The sequence below is a fragment of the Lasiosphaeria miniovina genome (assembly GCF_030549165.1).
Source record: "Lasiosphaeria miniovina strain SMH2392-1A chromosome Unknown B0T26scaffold_1, whole genome shotgun sequence".
Lineage (NCBI taxonomy): Eukaryota > Fungi > Ascomycota > Sordariomycetes > Sordariales > Lasiosphaeriaceae > Lasiosphaeria > Lasiosphaeria miniovina.
In genome coordinates, this window is record NW_026848220.1 from 2,053,545 (window position 1) to 2,069,874 (window position 16,330).

The 16,330-nt window shown below is 55.6% G+C and overlaps 7 protein-coding genes across 7 annotated transcripts; 3 read left to right on the plus strand and 4 right to left on the minus strand.

Annotated features, from left to right (window-relative positions):
• Positions 1-1,185: 1,185 nt before the first annotated feature.
• On the minus strand, positions 1,186-2,688 carry B0T26DRAFT_736427 (uncharacterized protein; the record flags this gene model as incomplete). Its single annotated transcript, XM_060443325.1, has 2 exons — positions 1,186-2,103; positions 2,152-2,688. The coding sequence occupies 2 exons, from the start codon at positions 2,686-2,688 to the stop codon at positions 1,186-1,188; spliced, it is 1,455 nt and encodes a 484-aa protein (XP_060302380.1).
• A 1,905-nt stretch (positions 2,689-4,593) lies between these two features.
• Positions 4,594-5,659, plus strand: B0T26DRAFT_669908 (uncharacterized protein; the record flags this gene model as incomplete). Its single annotated transcript, XM_060439119.1, has 2 exons — positions 4,594-4,704; positions 4,763-5,659. 2 exons carry the CDS (start codon positions 4,594-4,596, stop codon positions 5,657-5,659), a joined length of 1,008 nt encoding a protein of 335 aa, XP_060302381.1.
• A 795-nt stretch (positions 5,660-6,454) lies between these two features.
• Positions 6,455-7,198, plus strand: B0T26DRAFT_745540 (dUTPase-like protein; the record flags this gene model as incomplete). Its single annotated transcript, XM_060444572.1, has 2 exons — positions 6,455-6,845; positions 6,933-7,198. 2 exons carry the CDS (start codon positions 6,455-6,457, stop codon positions 7,196-7,198), a joined length of 657 nt encoding a protein of 218 aa, XP_060302382.1.
• A 643-nt stretch (positions 7,199-7,841) lies between these two features.
• B0T26DRAFT_745541 (Ribokinase-like protein) lies at positions 7,842-9,043 on the minus strand (the record flags this gene model as incomplete). The annotated part of the gene is made up of 3 exons (XM_060444573.1): positions 7,842-8,487; positions 8,563-8,893; positions 8,995-9,043. 3 exons carry the CDS (start codon positions 9,041-9,043, stop codon positions 7,842-7,844), a joined length of 1,026 nt encoding a protein of 341 aa, XP_060302383.1.
• A 1,123-nt stretch (positions 9,044-10,166) lies between these two features.
• B0T26DRAFT_24129 (proliferating cell nuclear antigen, N-terminal domain-containing protein) lies at positions 10,167-11,617 on the minus strand. Its single transcript, XM_060433946.1, has 5 exons — positions 11,480-11,617; positions 11,362-11,405; positions 10,851-11,280; positions 10,480-10,769; positions 10,167-10,424 (listed from the first exon to the last, which is right to left on the minus strand). Exons 2-5 carry the CDS (start codon positions 11,401-11,403, stop codon positions 10,407-10,409), a joined length of 780 nt encoding a protein of 259 aa, XP_060302384.1. The 5' UTR covers positions 11,404-11,405; positions 11,480-11,617; the 3' UTR covers positions 10,167-10,406.
• Positions 11,618-12,160: 543 nt separating this feature from the next.
• On the minus strand, positions 12,161-14,552 carry B0T26DRAFT_24387 (Mysoin-binding motif of peroxisomes-domain-containing protein). Its single transcript, XM_060433955.1, has 3 exons — positions 14,092-14,552; positions 13,106-14,033; positions 12,161-13,048 (listed from the first exon to the last, which is right to left on the minus strand). Exons 1-3 carry the CDS (start codon positions 14,380-14,382, stop codon positions 12,378-12,380), a joined length of 1,890 nt encoding a protein of 629 aa, XP_060302385.1. The 5' UTR covers positions 14,383-14,552; the 3' UTR covers positions 12,161-12,377.
• Positions 14,553-15,817: 1,265 nt separating this feature from the next.
• On the plus strand, positions 15,818-16,270 carry B0T26DRAFT_745544 (Rab5-interacting protein family; the record flags this gene model as incomplete). Its single annotated transcript, XM_060444574.1, has 2 exons — positions 15,818-15,883; positions 15,968-16,270. The coding sequence occupies 2 exons, from the start codon at positions 15,818-15,820 to the stop codon at positions 16,268-16,270; spliced, it is 369 nt and encodes a 122-aa protein (XP_060302386.1).
• Positions 16,271-16,330: the final 60 nt, after the last annotated feature.

Consider the following 16,330-nt stretch of genomic DNA (forward strand, 5'->3'; position numbering starts at 1 on the left):
AATTAAAGAGTAACAGAAAACAAGACGAAAGCAGAACTCGAACGAAGAAAGAATTGGAGGACCGATCAAGGGTTAAACTATTAATGGCATGTCTGCCTGTCTGCATGGCTTGGCCATCTTTGACTTGCTGTCCAGCGACGAACTAGAGATTGTTCTACGACTGAACGTGGTACTGGGAAACCGGTACCCTTAGGGGCACAGCTGGGCAGTGGGAAAATTTAATGAGAGATTGGGAGAATAAGCAGAGAAGGAAACGAAACTGTCTGGTCACGGCGACCTAATGTTTTTCAAGAGGTTCGATATCAGTTCGAGTTGCTGCCTGAAACGAAGCTCTCCATATGTTAGCAGCTGCGAAAAAGCTCTCTTTGACCCTTACTTTACCGGTGGCCATGACGATGACTGATAATTTTGCCGTCCACGTCCTCGTGTTTGTAGCAACCGACTACTTGCCGGGTCTTAAAAATGCCGGAAGACTAAGGTGGTAAACCCTTCACTAGTCGACAAGCGTTTGAGCCCTGACAAGTACCGCCGCCGAGTCCCTGGATACATTATTAGCAATTTTTAGAGCCAAGTCGAACAAGGAACCAGGAAAATACTAGCGTCTTCCGTGATTAGGACACGATAGGGTTGGAGCACGAACACTTGTCGTGGAGAGACAGGCATCCACACACCGTCCCTGGCTGTCTTTGTGAGGTGTTGAAGAGGCGAAGCAAGAGGACTGAGAGCACGAGGTAGGGTCAAGACTGGGGGCCGTAACATCTCCAGGTGCTCCGGATTGCGGGTATGCCAGAGAGCTTGGCTACTTGGCCAGACAAGCCACCACTACCTAAAGATGGCACGCAAGCGGACCAACTTCAAGCAGGCGGAAAGGACGTGAGGAGGGAGGGGCCCGGAATCCAAGGAAGGAGGGAGCAGAAGTGAATGTGTGTCATTATGAAGGCCTTAATGCGGTGAAATGCTATGACCAGGAGACCACTCATGCCATGGCCCGCGCTGGGTAGAACTGCAAAGAATACCGAGAAGGCTTTTCCATCTCCATCCCAATGACCATTCCCCAAACGCCATCCACTACAATCCCAAGTCCGAGACAAAGTCTCAGCAAATACACTATGTTAGTAGCAGGCTAGATTCGGTGTTTCTCGCTCTCTATTGGATCTTTGTTAGCTTTTGCGCGTTTATACTCTGCTAGTCCTCCATGACCAGGTCGTCCTCACCAAGGCGAGAGTAAAGCATATAGAGGGCCATTCTATTGCATTCCTCGGTTCCAGTGATAGTGACGAGACGCTCATTGCTATTGTCTTGCGGCTCATTGATCTTGATGACACTACCGCTGATTTGGCGAATCTCATTGATCTTCTGGCCTCCCTTGCCAATGATAGCTCCAACCATGTCATTAGGGATAAAGATCTGCTGTGTGAGAGGGGTGGCGCCGGGCATGGCACCGCCTGGCATGGGGGGCCCATGGGGACCGCTCACGTGGGGCTGGGGACCGGGGTGAGCAGGATGATGAGGCTGGATATGGGGGGCCGCTCCATATCCTTGAGCAACGGGGTGACCTCCGTAGTGCATCGGAACAGCAGGAGCGGGTTGGGCCTGCTGGGGATGGGTGTAAGGGGGTGCATAGGGGTGGGGGGGCATCTGGTGAGGTCTGCCATCGGGACGGCCGCGATTGTAGTGCTCGCGATTGCCGTAATTGCCGCTGGACGGCTGCGGGGAGTACGGAACTACTTGCATTCCGCCAGGAACCGCACCGGCTGGGCCGCCGCTGCGGGTGGCATACGCAGATGCGGCAGGGCCGCCAAACCGTTCATTCAGTTGCTCAAGAAGAGTGCTTCCGACGTAGTACGTCGCAATGTGCACAGCATCAGCTACACCCATGACGACGAGCGAGCGCTCAGTGGATAAGGGCAGGCAAGAATCAGAGGCATTGAGGCGAGCGCCGGAGGCCTCTTGAATCTCCTTGATACGAGCGCCGCCCTTGCCAATGATGGAGCCGATGAGAACGTGGGGAATGAGAAGACGGAGGGGATACGTCTTGGAGTGCGAGCTTGAGGGCTCCTCAAGAGGCTCGTTGTTCAAAGTGCGAATGATTAGGCCGAATGCCTGCTACTGTTAGTTGATGAATACGAAATCAAAGACGCAACGACATACCTTTGCAACGGCGTCGACAACGCCGCTCACTGTGAGGATGCGCTCAACAGCGCCCTTCTGGTAATCGCTGACGGTGCACTTGGCTCCAGACATCTGTCTAATCTTGGACACATTCTCGCCGCCCTTTCCTATAATGGTAGCGGCCTCAGGGCTCGAAATGACAGCGCGGACGTGGATCCAAGCAGTTTCGTCATGGGTTTGTGCGGGGTTCGCCTGCGGCTGCGATGTGATGCCAGAAGTGGTGCTAGCAATTGGCTTGGTCTCGGGCGCATCGGGAACAACTGTGTCGCCTTGGTCGTCCTTTGCATCTGACTTCTTGCCGTTGGCCTTTGCAACGCCGTTCGACTCGGGCGACTGGATGGTAGCGACGACGTCGCCGTTATTATCCGAAGACAGGTCCTTCTGAATCTCTGCCTGCTCTTTGATAACCTTGTCAAGCGCCGGTCGCTTGGCCTCGGGCTGGTCGTTGCGAGATGGCGACGACGCCTCCTCCAGAGGCCGCTTGGTCGACTGGGTTGGTTGCGGTGAGACAGACATGGTGGGTTAGATTTGACGAATTTCACTTCTCTCGAAACAAGCCGCGGGATCAGTTGTCGACAAGTCTTGTTTGCTTCAATTGATTTATTGGCTTGCTTTATCTACACCTTTGGGGTTTTCGAAAGAAAACGGGCAGGTGTAGTGTGGTCGGGTAGAGGTGCTGGACTGGATCGGGGTCGCACTTTTGTCAAGGTTAATGTCGGGCTGGGTCGATGAAGTGGGAGAGATCTAGACCACAGAAATGGTCGCGACCGCGGAAGGACGAGAAGAGTTTCTGTGGATGAGGGCAAACGCAAAGAGGATTCGCGAAGGCCCTGATTATCCCGAGTCCAACACTGCGCAACGGAAAGTTGCAGGACGGTGGTGGTGAGCGTGCCGGGTCGGATAGAACAGGACGCGGAATAGGCGTGCAGGTGGAAAGAATTAAGTAGATGCAAGAAAGCAGGGGCGAGGTGGAGAGCCGGACAGTGAAGGTGCCAGGTCAAGGTGATGGATTGAAAGGTGAGCGGATGGTGAGTGTGAGGTATGTCAAAAGGCGAGCGAGCGGATGGTCAAAGGCAGCGTGAGGTGAAGCACTCAGGTACTGGTAGCTCAAACCTTTGCTAGTCAAGACTGCCGGCAAAAACACTCAGGCCTTGCCTTTCTTTCAATTGCCTGTCGAACCCGGTCCGACTGCTGTAGCTGCTGTAGCCCGGGTGCAGCTCGTAATGCAGTGTTAGATGGAGGTCGGTCGGCTGTTGGTCAGTCGGCGCCGTGGGGGTGTGGTGTCGAGAAGGGTCGAGACACACGGCGGGGCAGGGCGCAGGCAGGATTTGGCGTCGCGAAGGAGCCCGTCGTTTCCAAGCATAAAGAGAGAAGATAGCCGGACGTAAAAGAACAAGACTATTGAAGGAGCAGTACTGATGTGCTGCGGGAAGTGGCACGCTTTGGAGACGAGCCTGTGAAGGGGGTAGATGGGGAAGAGGATGTCTCGAAGAGGTTTGAAAAAGCGGAGAGAGGGCCGCTGAAACTTAAGCAGATTCAGCAAACGAAAAGCACCTGCTGCTCGCACTGCACAGCCTTGTCAGCTGCCTTCTTTTTTTGCCGTCCCCGAGCACGGGCCCCAACTACATATCAGCTCCTTCTAGCGGGATAAAGTGGGGACTTTTGGGTGGTTTTTAGCCTGACGGCTTCTAGGGGCGGGAATCTGGCGACCTGGCCCTCACGGCAGGCAACACTGCCGTTGGAGGCGGCGACGGGACCTCCACTTGCGTCCAACAAGGAAGCAGCTGTCAGGCACGACAGGGCCGTGGTAGTCATCCTTGCCTACGAGCCCTGCGAGCCCTGTGAGCCCTGTTTAGGTCCCGATTCTTTGGGCACGCTGGCTGCATTTGCTGGCCTCATGCCTCTTGCATACATGGCGTTATCCTGGTTTTTTGTACGGCACATTCATTCCTATTCCTTCACAGCGCTGTGCCCAGGACGGTGAAACCAGAGTGGCATTCTATGTTTGCTGTTGAAGGTAACTTATTCATGTAAACAAGGTCGGGTACAGTTACAGCACAGCGCCTTCCGTTAAACAGCGTATCCGTGGGTATTCCGTACTGTACAGTACCAGGAATATGCATGCGGGTGCGCTGGGGAAAGAGCGCTCGGGCCGATCACTACAGTTATCATTTCGCTGCTGCAGTGCGCATGCAGCCGATCCCACCCATTGTGGTAGTGATCCATGGTTGTGCGTGCCTCAACCACGTCCGTGCCCTACGACCTTGCACTATCGTTACGCGATATATACAAAATCGTGTTACAGAATACGAATACCTCGAGGGTTCTCCTGTAATGAGATGAGGATAGGAGCCATTTTCTTCAATTCCCGGACGATTGAGGGACATACCTATCCGTATCTACGCGTCGGGAGCCATCAGTATGGCTGAACCCTCTCGTCGCGGCGGCGATGGCTCTCACCAGGCCGACGTGGACCGTACGATCACAGAACTGAAGAGGAGAGAGACGGAGCTGGAAGATGCCCTGCAAAAGGTACGTCCCGAGGGCCTCTTCGTCGAAATATCACGTCACCGACGCTAACCCCCAACAGCTGAGGGCTGCTGCCAGCACCTCAAGACGCCCTCTGGATTCCAAGAGTCAAGTGAAGGTCACCATGGAGATCATGTCCAAGGCATACCGGCATGTCGCGGACTCACAGCCGTTCCTGCCGTCTCCTGGCTCCGTCTTGCCCTCCCTACTTGCGCTGCGGAGGGCCCATCAGACAGTCGCCGGATCCAACGAGTACATGGACTCACAGGCAGCCTCGTTGGAGCAGATTCAACGCCGCGTGAAGGCTGAGGAGGCAAACCTGCGTGACCAACTTGCGCTGCAGGACGCGCTGGAGAAGCGCGTGCAGTCATTGCGCGACGGCATGGAAACTAGAAGGGAGATGACACAAGAACAGCTAGTCGAGGAACGGGCAGCCGAACTCAAGCAGCAGAAGGAAGACTGGGACAAGCAGACATCGTCGCTTCTCAAGGACCTGGACTGGTTCATCAGGCATCATCTTGGCCCCATGCTGGCGGCCGAGGAGCTGGGAGGCCCCGTTGTTGGGGAGCTGATGGAAATTGAGGCGGACGATCTGAGCGCTGGATTCAGCACAAAGGGCAAGCTGAAGAAGGCGAAGGCGTCGCCAGACGAAGACCAGCGGCAGAGACGAATCGACGAGATCTGGGGCGGGGCGCAAGAGCAGCAGGACCAAGGCAGCAAGAGGAAGCACGAAGAGCGGGACGAAGCATCGGCAGCGAGCGCCGAGATGCGCGACCTCACGGAGCAGCTGCTCAACAAGCTGCAGGAGTCGGGCGGAGACAGTTCGGCGGCTTACGTCCAGCTGGCCAGGGAGTCGGCGGCATCTCGGTTCCTGGTGCGGTCACAGGTGGCCGAACTGCACCCCAAGGACGCCACGAAGCTCCGGCTGGTGAACTTTGGGCGGGAACTGGACGATTGAGTCAAATGGGCACAGAAACGGCATGTATAAACGGCATAGCCGTGGCAGGCACACCAGTGTTCCAGATCTCCTTCGCAGCAGTTCCGACAATCATACGCTCGAGCATCCTGCCGATCCCCCTCACAAGCAGCGCTGCTCACAAGAAGCCGAAGCGAAGCCAGCCCCCAAAATCAAATGGCTAATCTTCTGTGATTCCCGGCAAAGAGAACAGTAGCTTCACCCTCAGAACTTTGACTACCTAGTCAACGATGACGACGCAAGGCCAGCCTCTAGCCTCAGACTTGCATGCATGTTCCTGGGCTTGGCATTGACATGCCTTGTTCGCATGTCGCTAGTTTTGACGACACAGGGATGGATTGAACCTAACACCCACAGTATTTGAATAGTAAATCGCCACTACAGCAGGACTTAAAGGGGCGCCAAATCGTGAAAACATCATGCAATACCAAGCACGACTAGGCCGTCGCGAGTTCTTGCACGCTGGTGTCGCGGTTGTGGCGCTGAAGGAAGAGGATTGGCCAATGATGATGCTGTAGTGAGTTCGCGACAGTGGGGTAGACTGGCCTATGCCGCCTACGCGAGTTGGTAAATCCTATTAACGCGTCGCGTCGACGCGCTTGTCTGTCTGGCCCCCGGATTTAAGACTCCGCAATGAAATGCTTCCGCTCCGCGCAGCGACAACGCCTTCTGCACCATCTCCACCCGCTTAGTAGCAATCGTAGTCGTAGTCATAGCCTCCCTGTCTTGCAGCACAGCAATCGCTGCCTCACTTCTTCGGTCCTTCCTAAATCCGCCATGACTACTGAGAACATTAACATCACCTCCCCTCCGACATCACCTCCCGCCAAGCGCGTCAAGACGTCTCCCGAGAGCACTACTACAACAACCACTACTACAGCAACCACCACCACTACCGCAGCAGCAAAAACAGAAACCATGGCCGACTCCGCCGCCAGCAACACCAACGGCAGCAGCAGCGCAAACAACACAGTGGTGTCCGTGACGCTTGCCGACCAGGCGCCGCCGCTGCTGATCAAGAAGCTGTCGGAGGCGGCGCGGCTGCCGACGCGCGGCAGCGCCTTCGCCGCGGGGTACGACCTGTACGCGGCGCGCGACACGACGGTTCCCGCGCGCGGCAAGGCGCTCGTCGACACGGACATTAGCATGGCGGTGCCAGCGGGAACTTGTACGTTTTGTCCTCCATTCCTTCACCGGGAAACTCACAAAATCTGTTGCCATGTCGAAAACAATAAGTTACTAACGCATAAAACAGACGGCCGCATCGCACCTCGCTCGGGGCTCGCGGCCAAGAACTTCATCGACACGGGCGCGGGGGTCATCGACGCCGACTACCGGGGCCCCGTCAAGGTGCTGCTGTTCAACCACTCGGATGCCGACTTTGCGGTAGCCGCGGGCGACCGCATAGCGCAGCTGGTGCTAGAGCGCATCTACACGCCCGAGGTGCTCGAGGTGGCGGAGCTCGAGGCCAGCGTGCGCGGCGCCGGCGGGTTCGGGAGTACCGGGACCGGTGTTAACTGAACCCTTCGTCTCTGAACCAGAAGACGGAAAAATAAAAGGGGGTGAAGATGTTTTTTGTTGGCGGTGTTTTTAAATGTCCGTCTAGACTACCTACCTAGAGTCTTTCGATTTGACATTCAAGACATTCGGCGACTGCAGTATGGAAAAGGAGCCGGCGAGCAGGTTTGCACTGGATGCTTCGCACTGGGATGCCCAGCCTAGCCTAGCCAAGCTACGGAGTATGGGAATGCAATTGGTAATGGCATTTTTCCCTCTCGTTAATGACCTTGTTTTGCCACTGGTTGCTTTCTGGGTGCAAATAAAACTCAGTGGACAAGGGGGGGCGTTCCTCCGTGGTATGCCTGTGTGTGATAGAATAACAAGAAAAAAAGCAGCTGATGACTGCTAGCTTGGACGAGCAGTAATACAACATGGTAGCTGGGACAAGTACAGTATATTCCGTAGTATCACTAAATCAAACGGCAGACGAAAAAACCGGTATAATAATCTCAATGTGTGGTATATAGCCCAAATCATCCAGATCTAACGCTCATTATGACCGATCGCATCCATGCAAGTGCAAATGCAAGACAAACAACAGATAGGTACAGCTCGTAGCTGATACCATCCACCCGTTCTAGGGAACCAGCCTCGGCCACAGATTCTACATCCTCTCGGCGCGGAACTCGACTTTCGGATGGCGCAGGCTGTCCAGGTGCCTCACCAGCCGCAGCTCGGCCGCCCTGCTCTTTATCGACCGCAGCTTCTTGTTCTCCTTGCTCTCCACGTCTTCATCCGCCACCCCGTTCGAGGTCTCTTGTTCCGCCACCGCCGCCACCGCGCGTGCCTTGCTCACCTGCGCCTGCATGGCCTGGCACGTCTTGGTGAGCACCTCGTGCATACTGGCGAGGACTTTTTCGGTGGCCTTGGCCAGCGGCAGGTCGAGGGCGTCGACGCTGTCGTCGCTGATCCACGCTTCGGTCTCGGAGAGGGGAGCCCCGCCGCCGCCGTGCTGCCGCTGCTGGTTCTTCCACACGGCCTCGCGCATGCGCACGACCATCAGCGCCGCAAACATGTCGCCCGTGCCGCTAAAGTAGCAGTCGATGGCGGGGAAGACGATCTTGAAGGCCCGCGCCCGGCGGTCCGACGTCATGGTCGAGCCCACGACGGAGAGCGACGACGCCGGGTGGCCGTCGTGCGGGATCGAGACGGACGTGATGACGATGTGCGGCACGCCGTAGCGCTCGTGTATGACCTGGATGGCGCCTTGCAGAGACGCCACGTCCTGGATCTTGACTTCAGATAGCAGCCTACATAAGGACCAGATTAGTCACCCATCCCCAACGCGATTCATCGAAAGAAGCAACATTGTTTTCTCGACGTACTCGGCCTCGAACTGGTTCGGCAGGATCAGGTCGGCATGCCTGATCAGGCCGCGGTACACGGGGACGACCTCCTGGGCGACGTAGAGGTTACCGTTGTCGCCCATGACGGGGTCCAGCACCCAGAAAAAGCTGCCGGGCCTGGCGATTGCGTGGCGCTTGAGGTCCTCGGCGATCTGGCCGACGGCCTCGAGCGCCGGCGCGCCGGGCACGTAGCCCGACAGCATCATGTCGAAGTCGTCGAGGTACGACAGCTTCAGCCCCCGGTACAGGTCCGTGATCTCCTGCGCCGACACCTTAGTGCCCGTCCACTGCCCGTAGCCCGTGTGGTTGCCTGCATACATGGCTTCTGTCAGTTCAGTTGCGCACACTGGGCTTATGGCTTACGGGGGACTGCGGGATCCGTGGTGACACGGGGAAACGAAACAAACCTACTGAAGTGCACAGTATTCAGCGCGGCCACGTCGCAGCCCAGCGACTGCATGGCGAAGACGGCAATCCTGTTGCCCACATTTCTATACGGTTTGCGCAAATATGTTTGTCAACGAGGGGTGGCCAAACCGAAACTATCAAGTTCTACACTACGGGTAGAGACGAGAGGCGCAAAACCAACGGCGGCTGACGACGTTGGTTTCGGTCGCCCATTCATTGGTAGAGAGAGAGATAGAGGAAAGACTCACCCAGAGACGACCTTACGGGCAAACCACATTAGCTTACGAAACAGCAACAAGAACAACACGAGAAGAGAGGTGGAATGCTTGCGCGCGCCCTACATGACTGGCGACCGCCAACACGCGGGTTTCCGGGACCGGAAGGTCTTCGGTCATCACTACGACGTCGCGGAGGGGCGGGAGACGGGAGGGAGGGAATGCGCAGAGGGAAAATCGGATGGTTTTAGAGCGAGTGTGGGGTGGTGGTTGCTCGGCGCGGCGGCCAATTGAACGAACGTTGAACGCGGGGCAACAGCACGAGAGTTTGTTATGCCGATCCTATCCAGCTGCCGTGGTCGGGAGAGCCGGAGAGGGTTCAGTCTTTTTCGGTTCGGGGGAAATCACTCAAAGAAAGAAAAACTGGGACGGCACGTGGGAAAGGGGAGAAAAGAGGAATAGCAGCAGCGTTAATATCACTCAAGAGAACCCAGCCTGGTGTGCCTGGCTACCTTAGGTTGTGATATGTCAAGAGTCAAGGTGGGAGGGGAAGGAGGATGGAAACTGTTAGAGGGAGGCAAGTACGCGATTCGGATTAAGAAACTCCAAGAGCGTCTAACGAATAATATTCCACAACCATATCGTCCGAACGTCGGCCGTGTGAGTCGATCACAAAGTCTTTGCACCCAAACCCTTGGCAAGACTCTGAACCTTGCCTGACTCTTTGTAGGAGAGGAATCTAGATATACTGGGGCCGTCCCAGGATTGCCCCGCCTAAATATGATGCAGGCGGATGCACTCCAAAACCCCGCACTTCAGAGAATATTGAAGCTGGTCGTGTCAGAAATCGGACTGCTGCTGCGGCTTGAACGTGAAACTACCAGGCACTGTGATTATGTCACCTGCACCAAGAAAGTACAGTGGTACGGACCAAGGAGAGAGTCCCTCATGGCGAGAAAAAGACTTCATTACCATATGCTAGATGCCTGATCGCCGTCGTGCTAGGCCAGCATCCGCACTCTCTAACAAGACACTGTTCCGTCATTCGTCTACTAAAAAACCGAAAGAAACATTGCTTCCCGGTTTTGTTATAGTATCAATAGTATTGGCGCAAGGCATTCATACCCTGCGCGGAGCCAGTTCCTTTCTTTCCATATTCTTTGTGTTGTGTGCCATCGCTGGAGTACTTGGACCCCCTTTCTACTCCTCGTCTCCAATCTTCAATCCATGTTAGATCTCCGTTCCCTCTAGAACGAAACGAGGCAATACATACCTTTGGCGCGAGGTAGAAGCGCAAAAAGCTGCTACCCGCAAGGGTATACTCGACCAGCAGGGGTATCTCGTTGGACAGGCAGATCTTGACCGTCGTAGAAAGCCCGGACGCCTTGCAGAAGTTGACAAGGTACTTGAGCGAGAAAGTGAGGGCCACGGGCTCGTTGAGCTCAATCTCGATGCTCTCGGCCGGCTTGTCCACGTTGGTGTGCTGCCGCAGCGTAACAGACCCGTTGCCGATGTCGCCCTGCGACGAGAACTTGATCCCGTCCTTATTCGCCTCAATCGTAACTACACCGGTTTGTCAGTAGCACAGAGCAAGAGATTGAAACATGTCTAGACGCTGGCAATGCTGATAGAGGTCAGACATACCAGACTCGGACATGGCCATGAGATCTGTCGTGATGCGCTTGAACTCGGACGACGGCATGCTGACAGTCGCCGAGTATTCCGTCTCGGGAATGCCGAGGTGCTCCTGGTCAATGTCCATGAGCTTGAGGTCATACTCGGAGATCCTGTCATTCTCCGAGCTCTCAAAGATGAGGTTCAGGACGTCGGGCGCGTCCTCGGCTTTCAGCGTCAGAATGTCCTCGTTCTGCGCCGCGCGCAACACCTTGGTGAGCGACGTGAGGTTGACCCCGAGCGCGATGTTGCGGTCGCAGCGGAATGGCGAGAAGGTCTCCGTCTTGAGCATTAGGGACACGAGGGCGACGTGGCTGTTGTCCATGGCCTGCAGCGCGATGCCGCTGTCGTTGCAATCGAAGTTGCAGTCCTGCACCAGGTCCTTGATCGCGTCGACCACCTAGCGGGTGCATATGCACGTTAGCGACGGGGAAAGCAGTCGGCAGGTCGGGTGCACCCGGGCGCAAGTGACTGCACATACCTTCTTCAGGACGGACGCCTGCTCCAATCGTGCTTCCAACATGGCTACTTCTGATTAGCGACCAGCCGACGACAAGAAAGCGGAGACATTGGCGATACAAGCGCCGAATTAAACTTACTGAATGATTTATTGTGTGTTATGGGGAGGGTGGTTTCGTGGTGGACAGATGGCGGCGGTGGCAGGACGCTGGGAATTCGTGGTGTTTCTGGAGACGAAGAATCGGGCGATGAAGTGCTGATGTTTTCGAAGTGGGAGGGGGATCTAGTGGGTTGGCACGCGACGCGCTGTGGGAGACGCGACTGGGCTTAAATTGATTCCCTGTCTAGGTCTAGCCTGGTTGTGCTTACATGGACCTGCTTCAACGTGGAGAACAATGCGCCGCCGCCATTCCATCCTGGGCTGCCTCTTAGCACTTTCATCCAGGCCTTCTGTTCCTTTCTTGATTGGCCAGGCAAAGTCAAACAACGGAAAATAGAGGGAAGAAGACTGCAGTTTGAATATTTAGAACCAGCTAGATTAGCAAGAGTTACTAGTCATTACATCATATATCAAAGCAGTCTATGGCGGGTTATAGTCAATTAAGCATTGGCTCAGACTGTTTGTTTGTTGTCTATTTGCCTGTCAATGCAGCCCTGCTTACTTGCCCTTAACAGTGCCCCTGAAAGCCCATCTCTGCCTCCCACACAAGCAGCAAGTTCCCAAACGATGAACTAGTCCAATGATCCTGTTGATACAACTTATCATACCTCAAAAGTTTACTTACAACGAATGTGTATTATCATATATATGTCGGTAACTAGGTGTCCGCGACGCTACCGGCCGGGAAAAAAGAGAAAAATGTATAAGTGGAAAAACGCCGTCATGAGTCCTGTCATTCGCAAGTTTATGGACCGGAACCGCGACTAGAAAACGCCTCTATCCTGCCACCGTTGAATTTTTGAGCCCCGTGAATGCTTCCGATCTAGGATACGCGCAGTGATGAAAGCAAAAGATGAAAATCGTGTCATCGTCAAATGTCATATTGAGAAGCGGCCGTGCGAGGGCCTTGCTGCGGCGGTGTTCGATCGCTTCGGGCGGAGATTGATGACCATCTCGAGTTCTCGAAGCATTCCATGGTTCGCGTCGGACTTCTCCCTGGCAATCTCTCTCTTCCCTCGGTCTTCCTTCATCTTCATAAGTCGTTCCTCTCTCGAGAGCGTGCTGCGAGGTCGGGGCAGGGCGACCGCCTCAAACACTTCGGCCTCGTCGATATCTCCCCTCGTGCTGCCGAAATTCGAACTGGGCGGGGATTCGCCTGTGAGTGCTTTAAAAGCATCCATCGTCCCTCCCTCCTCAACCGTGGTAAGCCCGCTCAGTGAGCTTGTGGGCGAAAAGAGGCTCATGGAAGACAGTCGCTTCTCATTGCGGTCGATACCCGATGCTAGCGCTGCTTTCCCTTCCTCCCACGCTTGCGTCAGCGTCCTCAGGTCCTGTCCAATCGAGTCGTACTGGGCCAGCAGGCTCGAGCCGAGTTCAGATACATCGTCGGCCTCGTTGAGAGACCTCTCGGACTCTTCGCGCAACAGAGCTAGCTTGGCCTGGAGACCTCGGATTCCGGTGGAAAGCGAGCTCAGCTTTCTAAATTGAGACCGCCGCCTCTCTCGGCCTGGCGTCAATGGCATCTTGGGCTCTGGGAAGGTGGGAAAGGCTATTGACTCGTCAGTGTCTAACACAATAGCATGGCGGCTAATGCCAGCGTGCTTACTCTCTTCTTCACTCAAGATGTGGCGAAGTCTTTCAAAGCAGTCTTTGGTAACTTCGTTGAGTGTCCGGAGCCCTTCCACAGCCGTTGACCATCGCAAAAAGTCGGTATTGTCCCCGCTAGCCTCGAATGCAAGCAGAGCGCATAAAAGAATCTTGCGAATGGTGTGAAATCGAGTGGCGGCAATCTTAAGCACGCGAAGGGACTCAGAGTCTTCAAACTCGCTCTCTGAAAAGCCTTGCAAGGCATCCGACATATCGAAGTCGCTGATATCATAGATATCGTAAAACTTGTCTAGGTCCAGTTGCTCTGAGAACCCTTTGAACACGGAGGACACTTGGGTGTAGTTCTGAATCATGTCGGCGAGACGAGCCTTCAGGGCCTTGCGCAGCCGCAGGCATCGGCGGGTCTGGCTTCTGTCTTCGATGCGACTGATGGGAGGCAACGGCGCGCTAATTCTGTATCCCCGCGAGACGAGCTCGACCTCTTGGATAAGTGACAGCGCAGCACTGGACGCGCTGTCCAAATCTTGGGACCCCGACACGAAGGTTGCGACCTCGTTCAATGCCTGATCACGCACGTACCGGAGCCACTGTTTCCGAATGTAGGCGTGAGAAAACAAGACGCCCACTATCAAGACGGTCGTCGCAAACAGCATGCGCTTTTTGGTCAGGTAGGCAATACCACCAGAGTAGACCCAGCTGATCATCCACGCCACGATGAGCGCGCCGGCAGCTGTCGCTAGTAGGCCCGTCGACGTCGGCACCACTACATTGGGAGTGGTGTTTGGTGGCTCTTTCGATCGGTTGTAGTACTGGTGCTGGCTCGAGAGGGACTGTCCGCTGAGTAGTTGCGACGCGACGATCGTGTATCGGAACTGCTCAATAAACTTGACATTGTCGACGCGGTCCATCCTCGTCACCACAGCATTCTGCCAGCCAATCTGTCAGTTCGGGCAGCCCAGCACACAGTCGCGCGAGGCATCTCACCGAATAGGAATGTTGGAGCGAACTTAATCGGGCCCCGTGGGGGATGTCGAGGCGCAGCGGGTTCGGGATGTTGCTACGGAACCGCTTCCTCACCACGGGGCGTCCGACCGGCGCGAAAGACGGACTCGAGGGTGGCGACACATCGTGTCGGGGGTTGTGCTCGGTCGGCGGAGAGCCCCATGTTGAAGAGTCGCGGTCATGCTCATGCTTGAGGTCGAGATCGAGGTCGAGATCGTCCTCGTGCTCGTGCTCGCGCTCGCGCTCGAACCTTTCCTCTCCCTCGTCTGCCATCGGAAAAATGATTAGAAACACGGCAGGAAAGGGGCCAGCCCGGTGCTGGTCCGTGGAGGCGCAACGGACCCTTAAGATAGTCGGCAAGTGGAGTGTGGTCGAGAATAACGGCCTCCATGAAAAAGCTGGGACAGAGTGACGGGGCTTCTGTGGTACCCACAGCTGTCCATCTGGTAACACCGAGACCGTTGCTGCGACCGCCTTTGACGAGGCACGGGGTTCAGTGGGTGGTGGTGCACGCGACAATTCAACCCCTGTGGCGGCGGCGGCAGGAACACACGTACGTCAGAACTAGATGTCAGGCGGCTACGGATAATGTGATTTGCTACCGCTGTTGGTTGCCGCTCTGCATGTTTCGAGAGACAGGAGGCGCGCGGCGGCGGAGGTGCACAAGTCTAGTCGAGATCGTAACGGCTGGCTTTCTAGAGTCCAGGAGGATGAGGATGGTTTGGACCCCAGAAACATTAACAAAAGCAAACACGGAGACGAGACGAGCGAAGACGAGGACGAGGCTGGGAGGAGTCCGCTAATAATAACAAAGGAAGGTTACTCTGGCAGTGAAGCTCTGTGGATTCATAACTTAACCCTTGTCGCGCAGCTGCAGCTCTCATTTAAACGCCGGGAACCGAAATTCTTGCGATGTATTCCGTACTCTCCAAGGCCTGGGCACGCCGCTGAAAGGTCCCCCAATTACGCTGTGGAGGGCGTCATTTTTTGCCGACAGCAAAGCCCCCCCGGGTTCAGCTATATGCATAAAATGCCGGCGGCCGTCTCCGCAACGACAGCGCCGCTCATCCATGCAAATACAGAACCGTTCGACTCCTTTTACCTGTTTTCGTTGGCGACATCTAGCAAGCCGATGGAGCAGACTCTGTGATACGGATACAGAAGTGTAACCAGTTGATCGGACTTGCATGTCAGGTGGGTCACATGCTACCAGAATTAGCAGCCGGCAGCTGGCCGACAGCTTCAATACAGACTGTTACGAGTGCAATACGCACACTAGTATTATTCCGTAGTCCCACATCTATTTCCGTACATCGTCGACGATAAGAGGTCCCCACAATAATAAAGGGACCCTGGAGCTGGAGGCACACCCATGTCCGTGCTACCTCGGTGAGCGGCCCAGCGCGACATCACGGCGATCACTTTAATCACTTTCAACGTCTTCCCAGCTTACCCGATCACGTCACGTCCCGCCTCGCCACGCAACGACCGCACACCTCGACGACCGCGACAACGATCGCAACACCTAATACAGCCATTAGATTAATTTGTCAAAAAAGTAAAACATAAACCGCAGCCCGATTGCCTGCGCCAGACGTTCGAACCGCCGACCGCGATCTACCCTTACCTCCACCCCCTTCCTCGTCGTCGTCCAGTGTCCACGAGACAAGCCAGCTCGCCCCTCGGCCTGAGCGCACAACAAGCAACCATGTCGGCCGAGCGAGAATTCCAAATCGTGCCCATAGTGCAGGAGGCAGTCGTACACAACTCACGGGTTCGTCCCCCCGTCGTCATGTACACCACCACACAACCTACCCATACCCCTAAAATAAACTAACACCCATTAACTCGCACGCAGACATTACTGAACCTGCAGTCGCTGACGGCGTCGCTGTTCGGCGTCGGCGCGGGGATCCTCGGGCTCGAGTCGTACAGCGGGTTCCTGTTCTACGTGGTGTGTTCGCTGCTGACGGCGATGCTGTTCTACGTGGTGCGGGTGGCGCCGACGTCGCTTGCGTCAGACGCAAACGGCGGTGGCGGCGCGTTCGATACGAGCCGCTACTTCCGCAGCCAAGTCGAGTTCTGGACTGGCGGGCTGATGAACGGACTGGCGGGCTTCATCCTGACGTGGACGCTGTTTTACGGGTTGGTGAGGGCGTGAGGGGGGATAACCGGCACCGTGTGATGGTGTAAGATTTGAGCGCAAGACTCTAGAGATAAA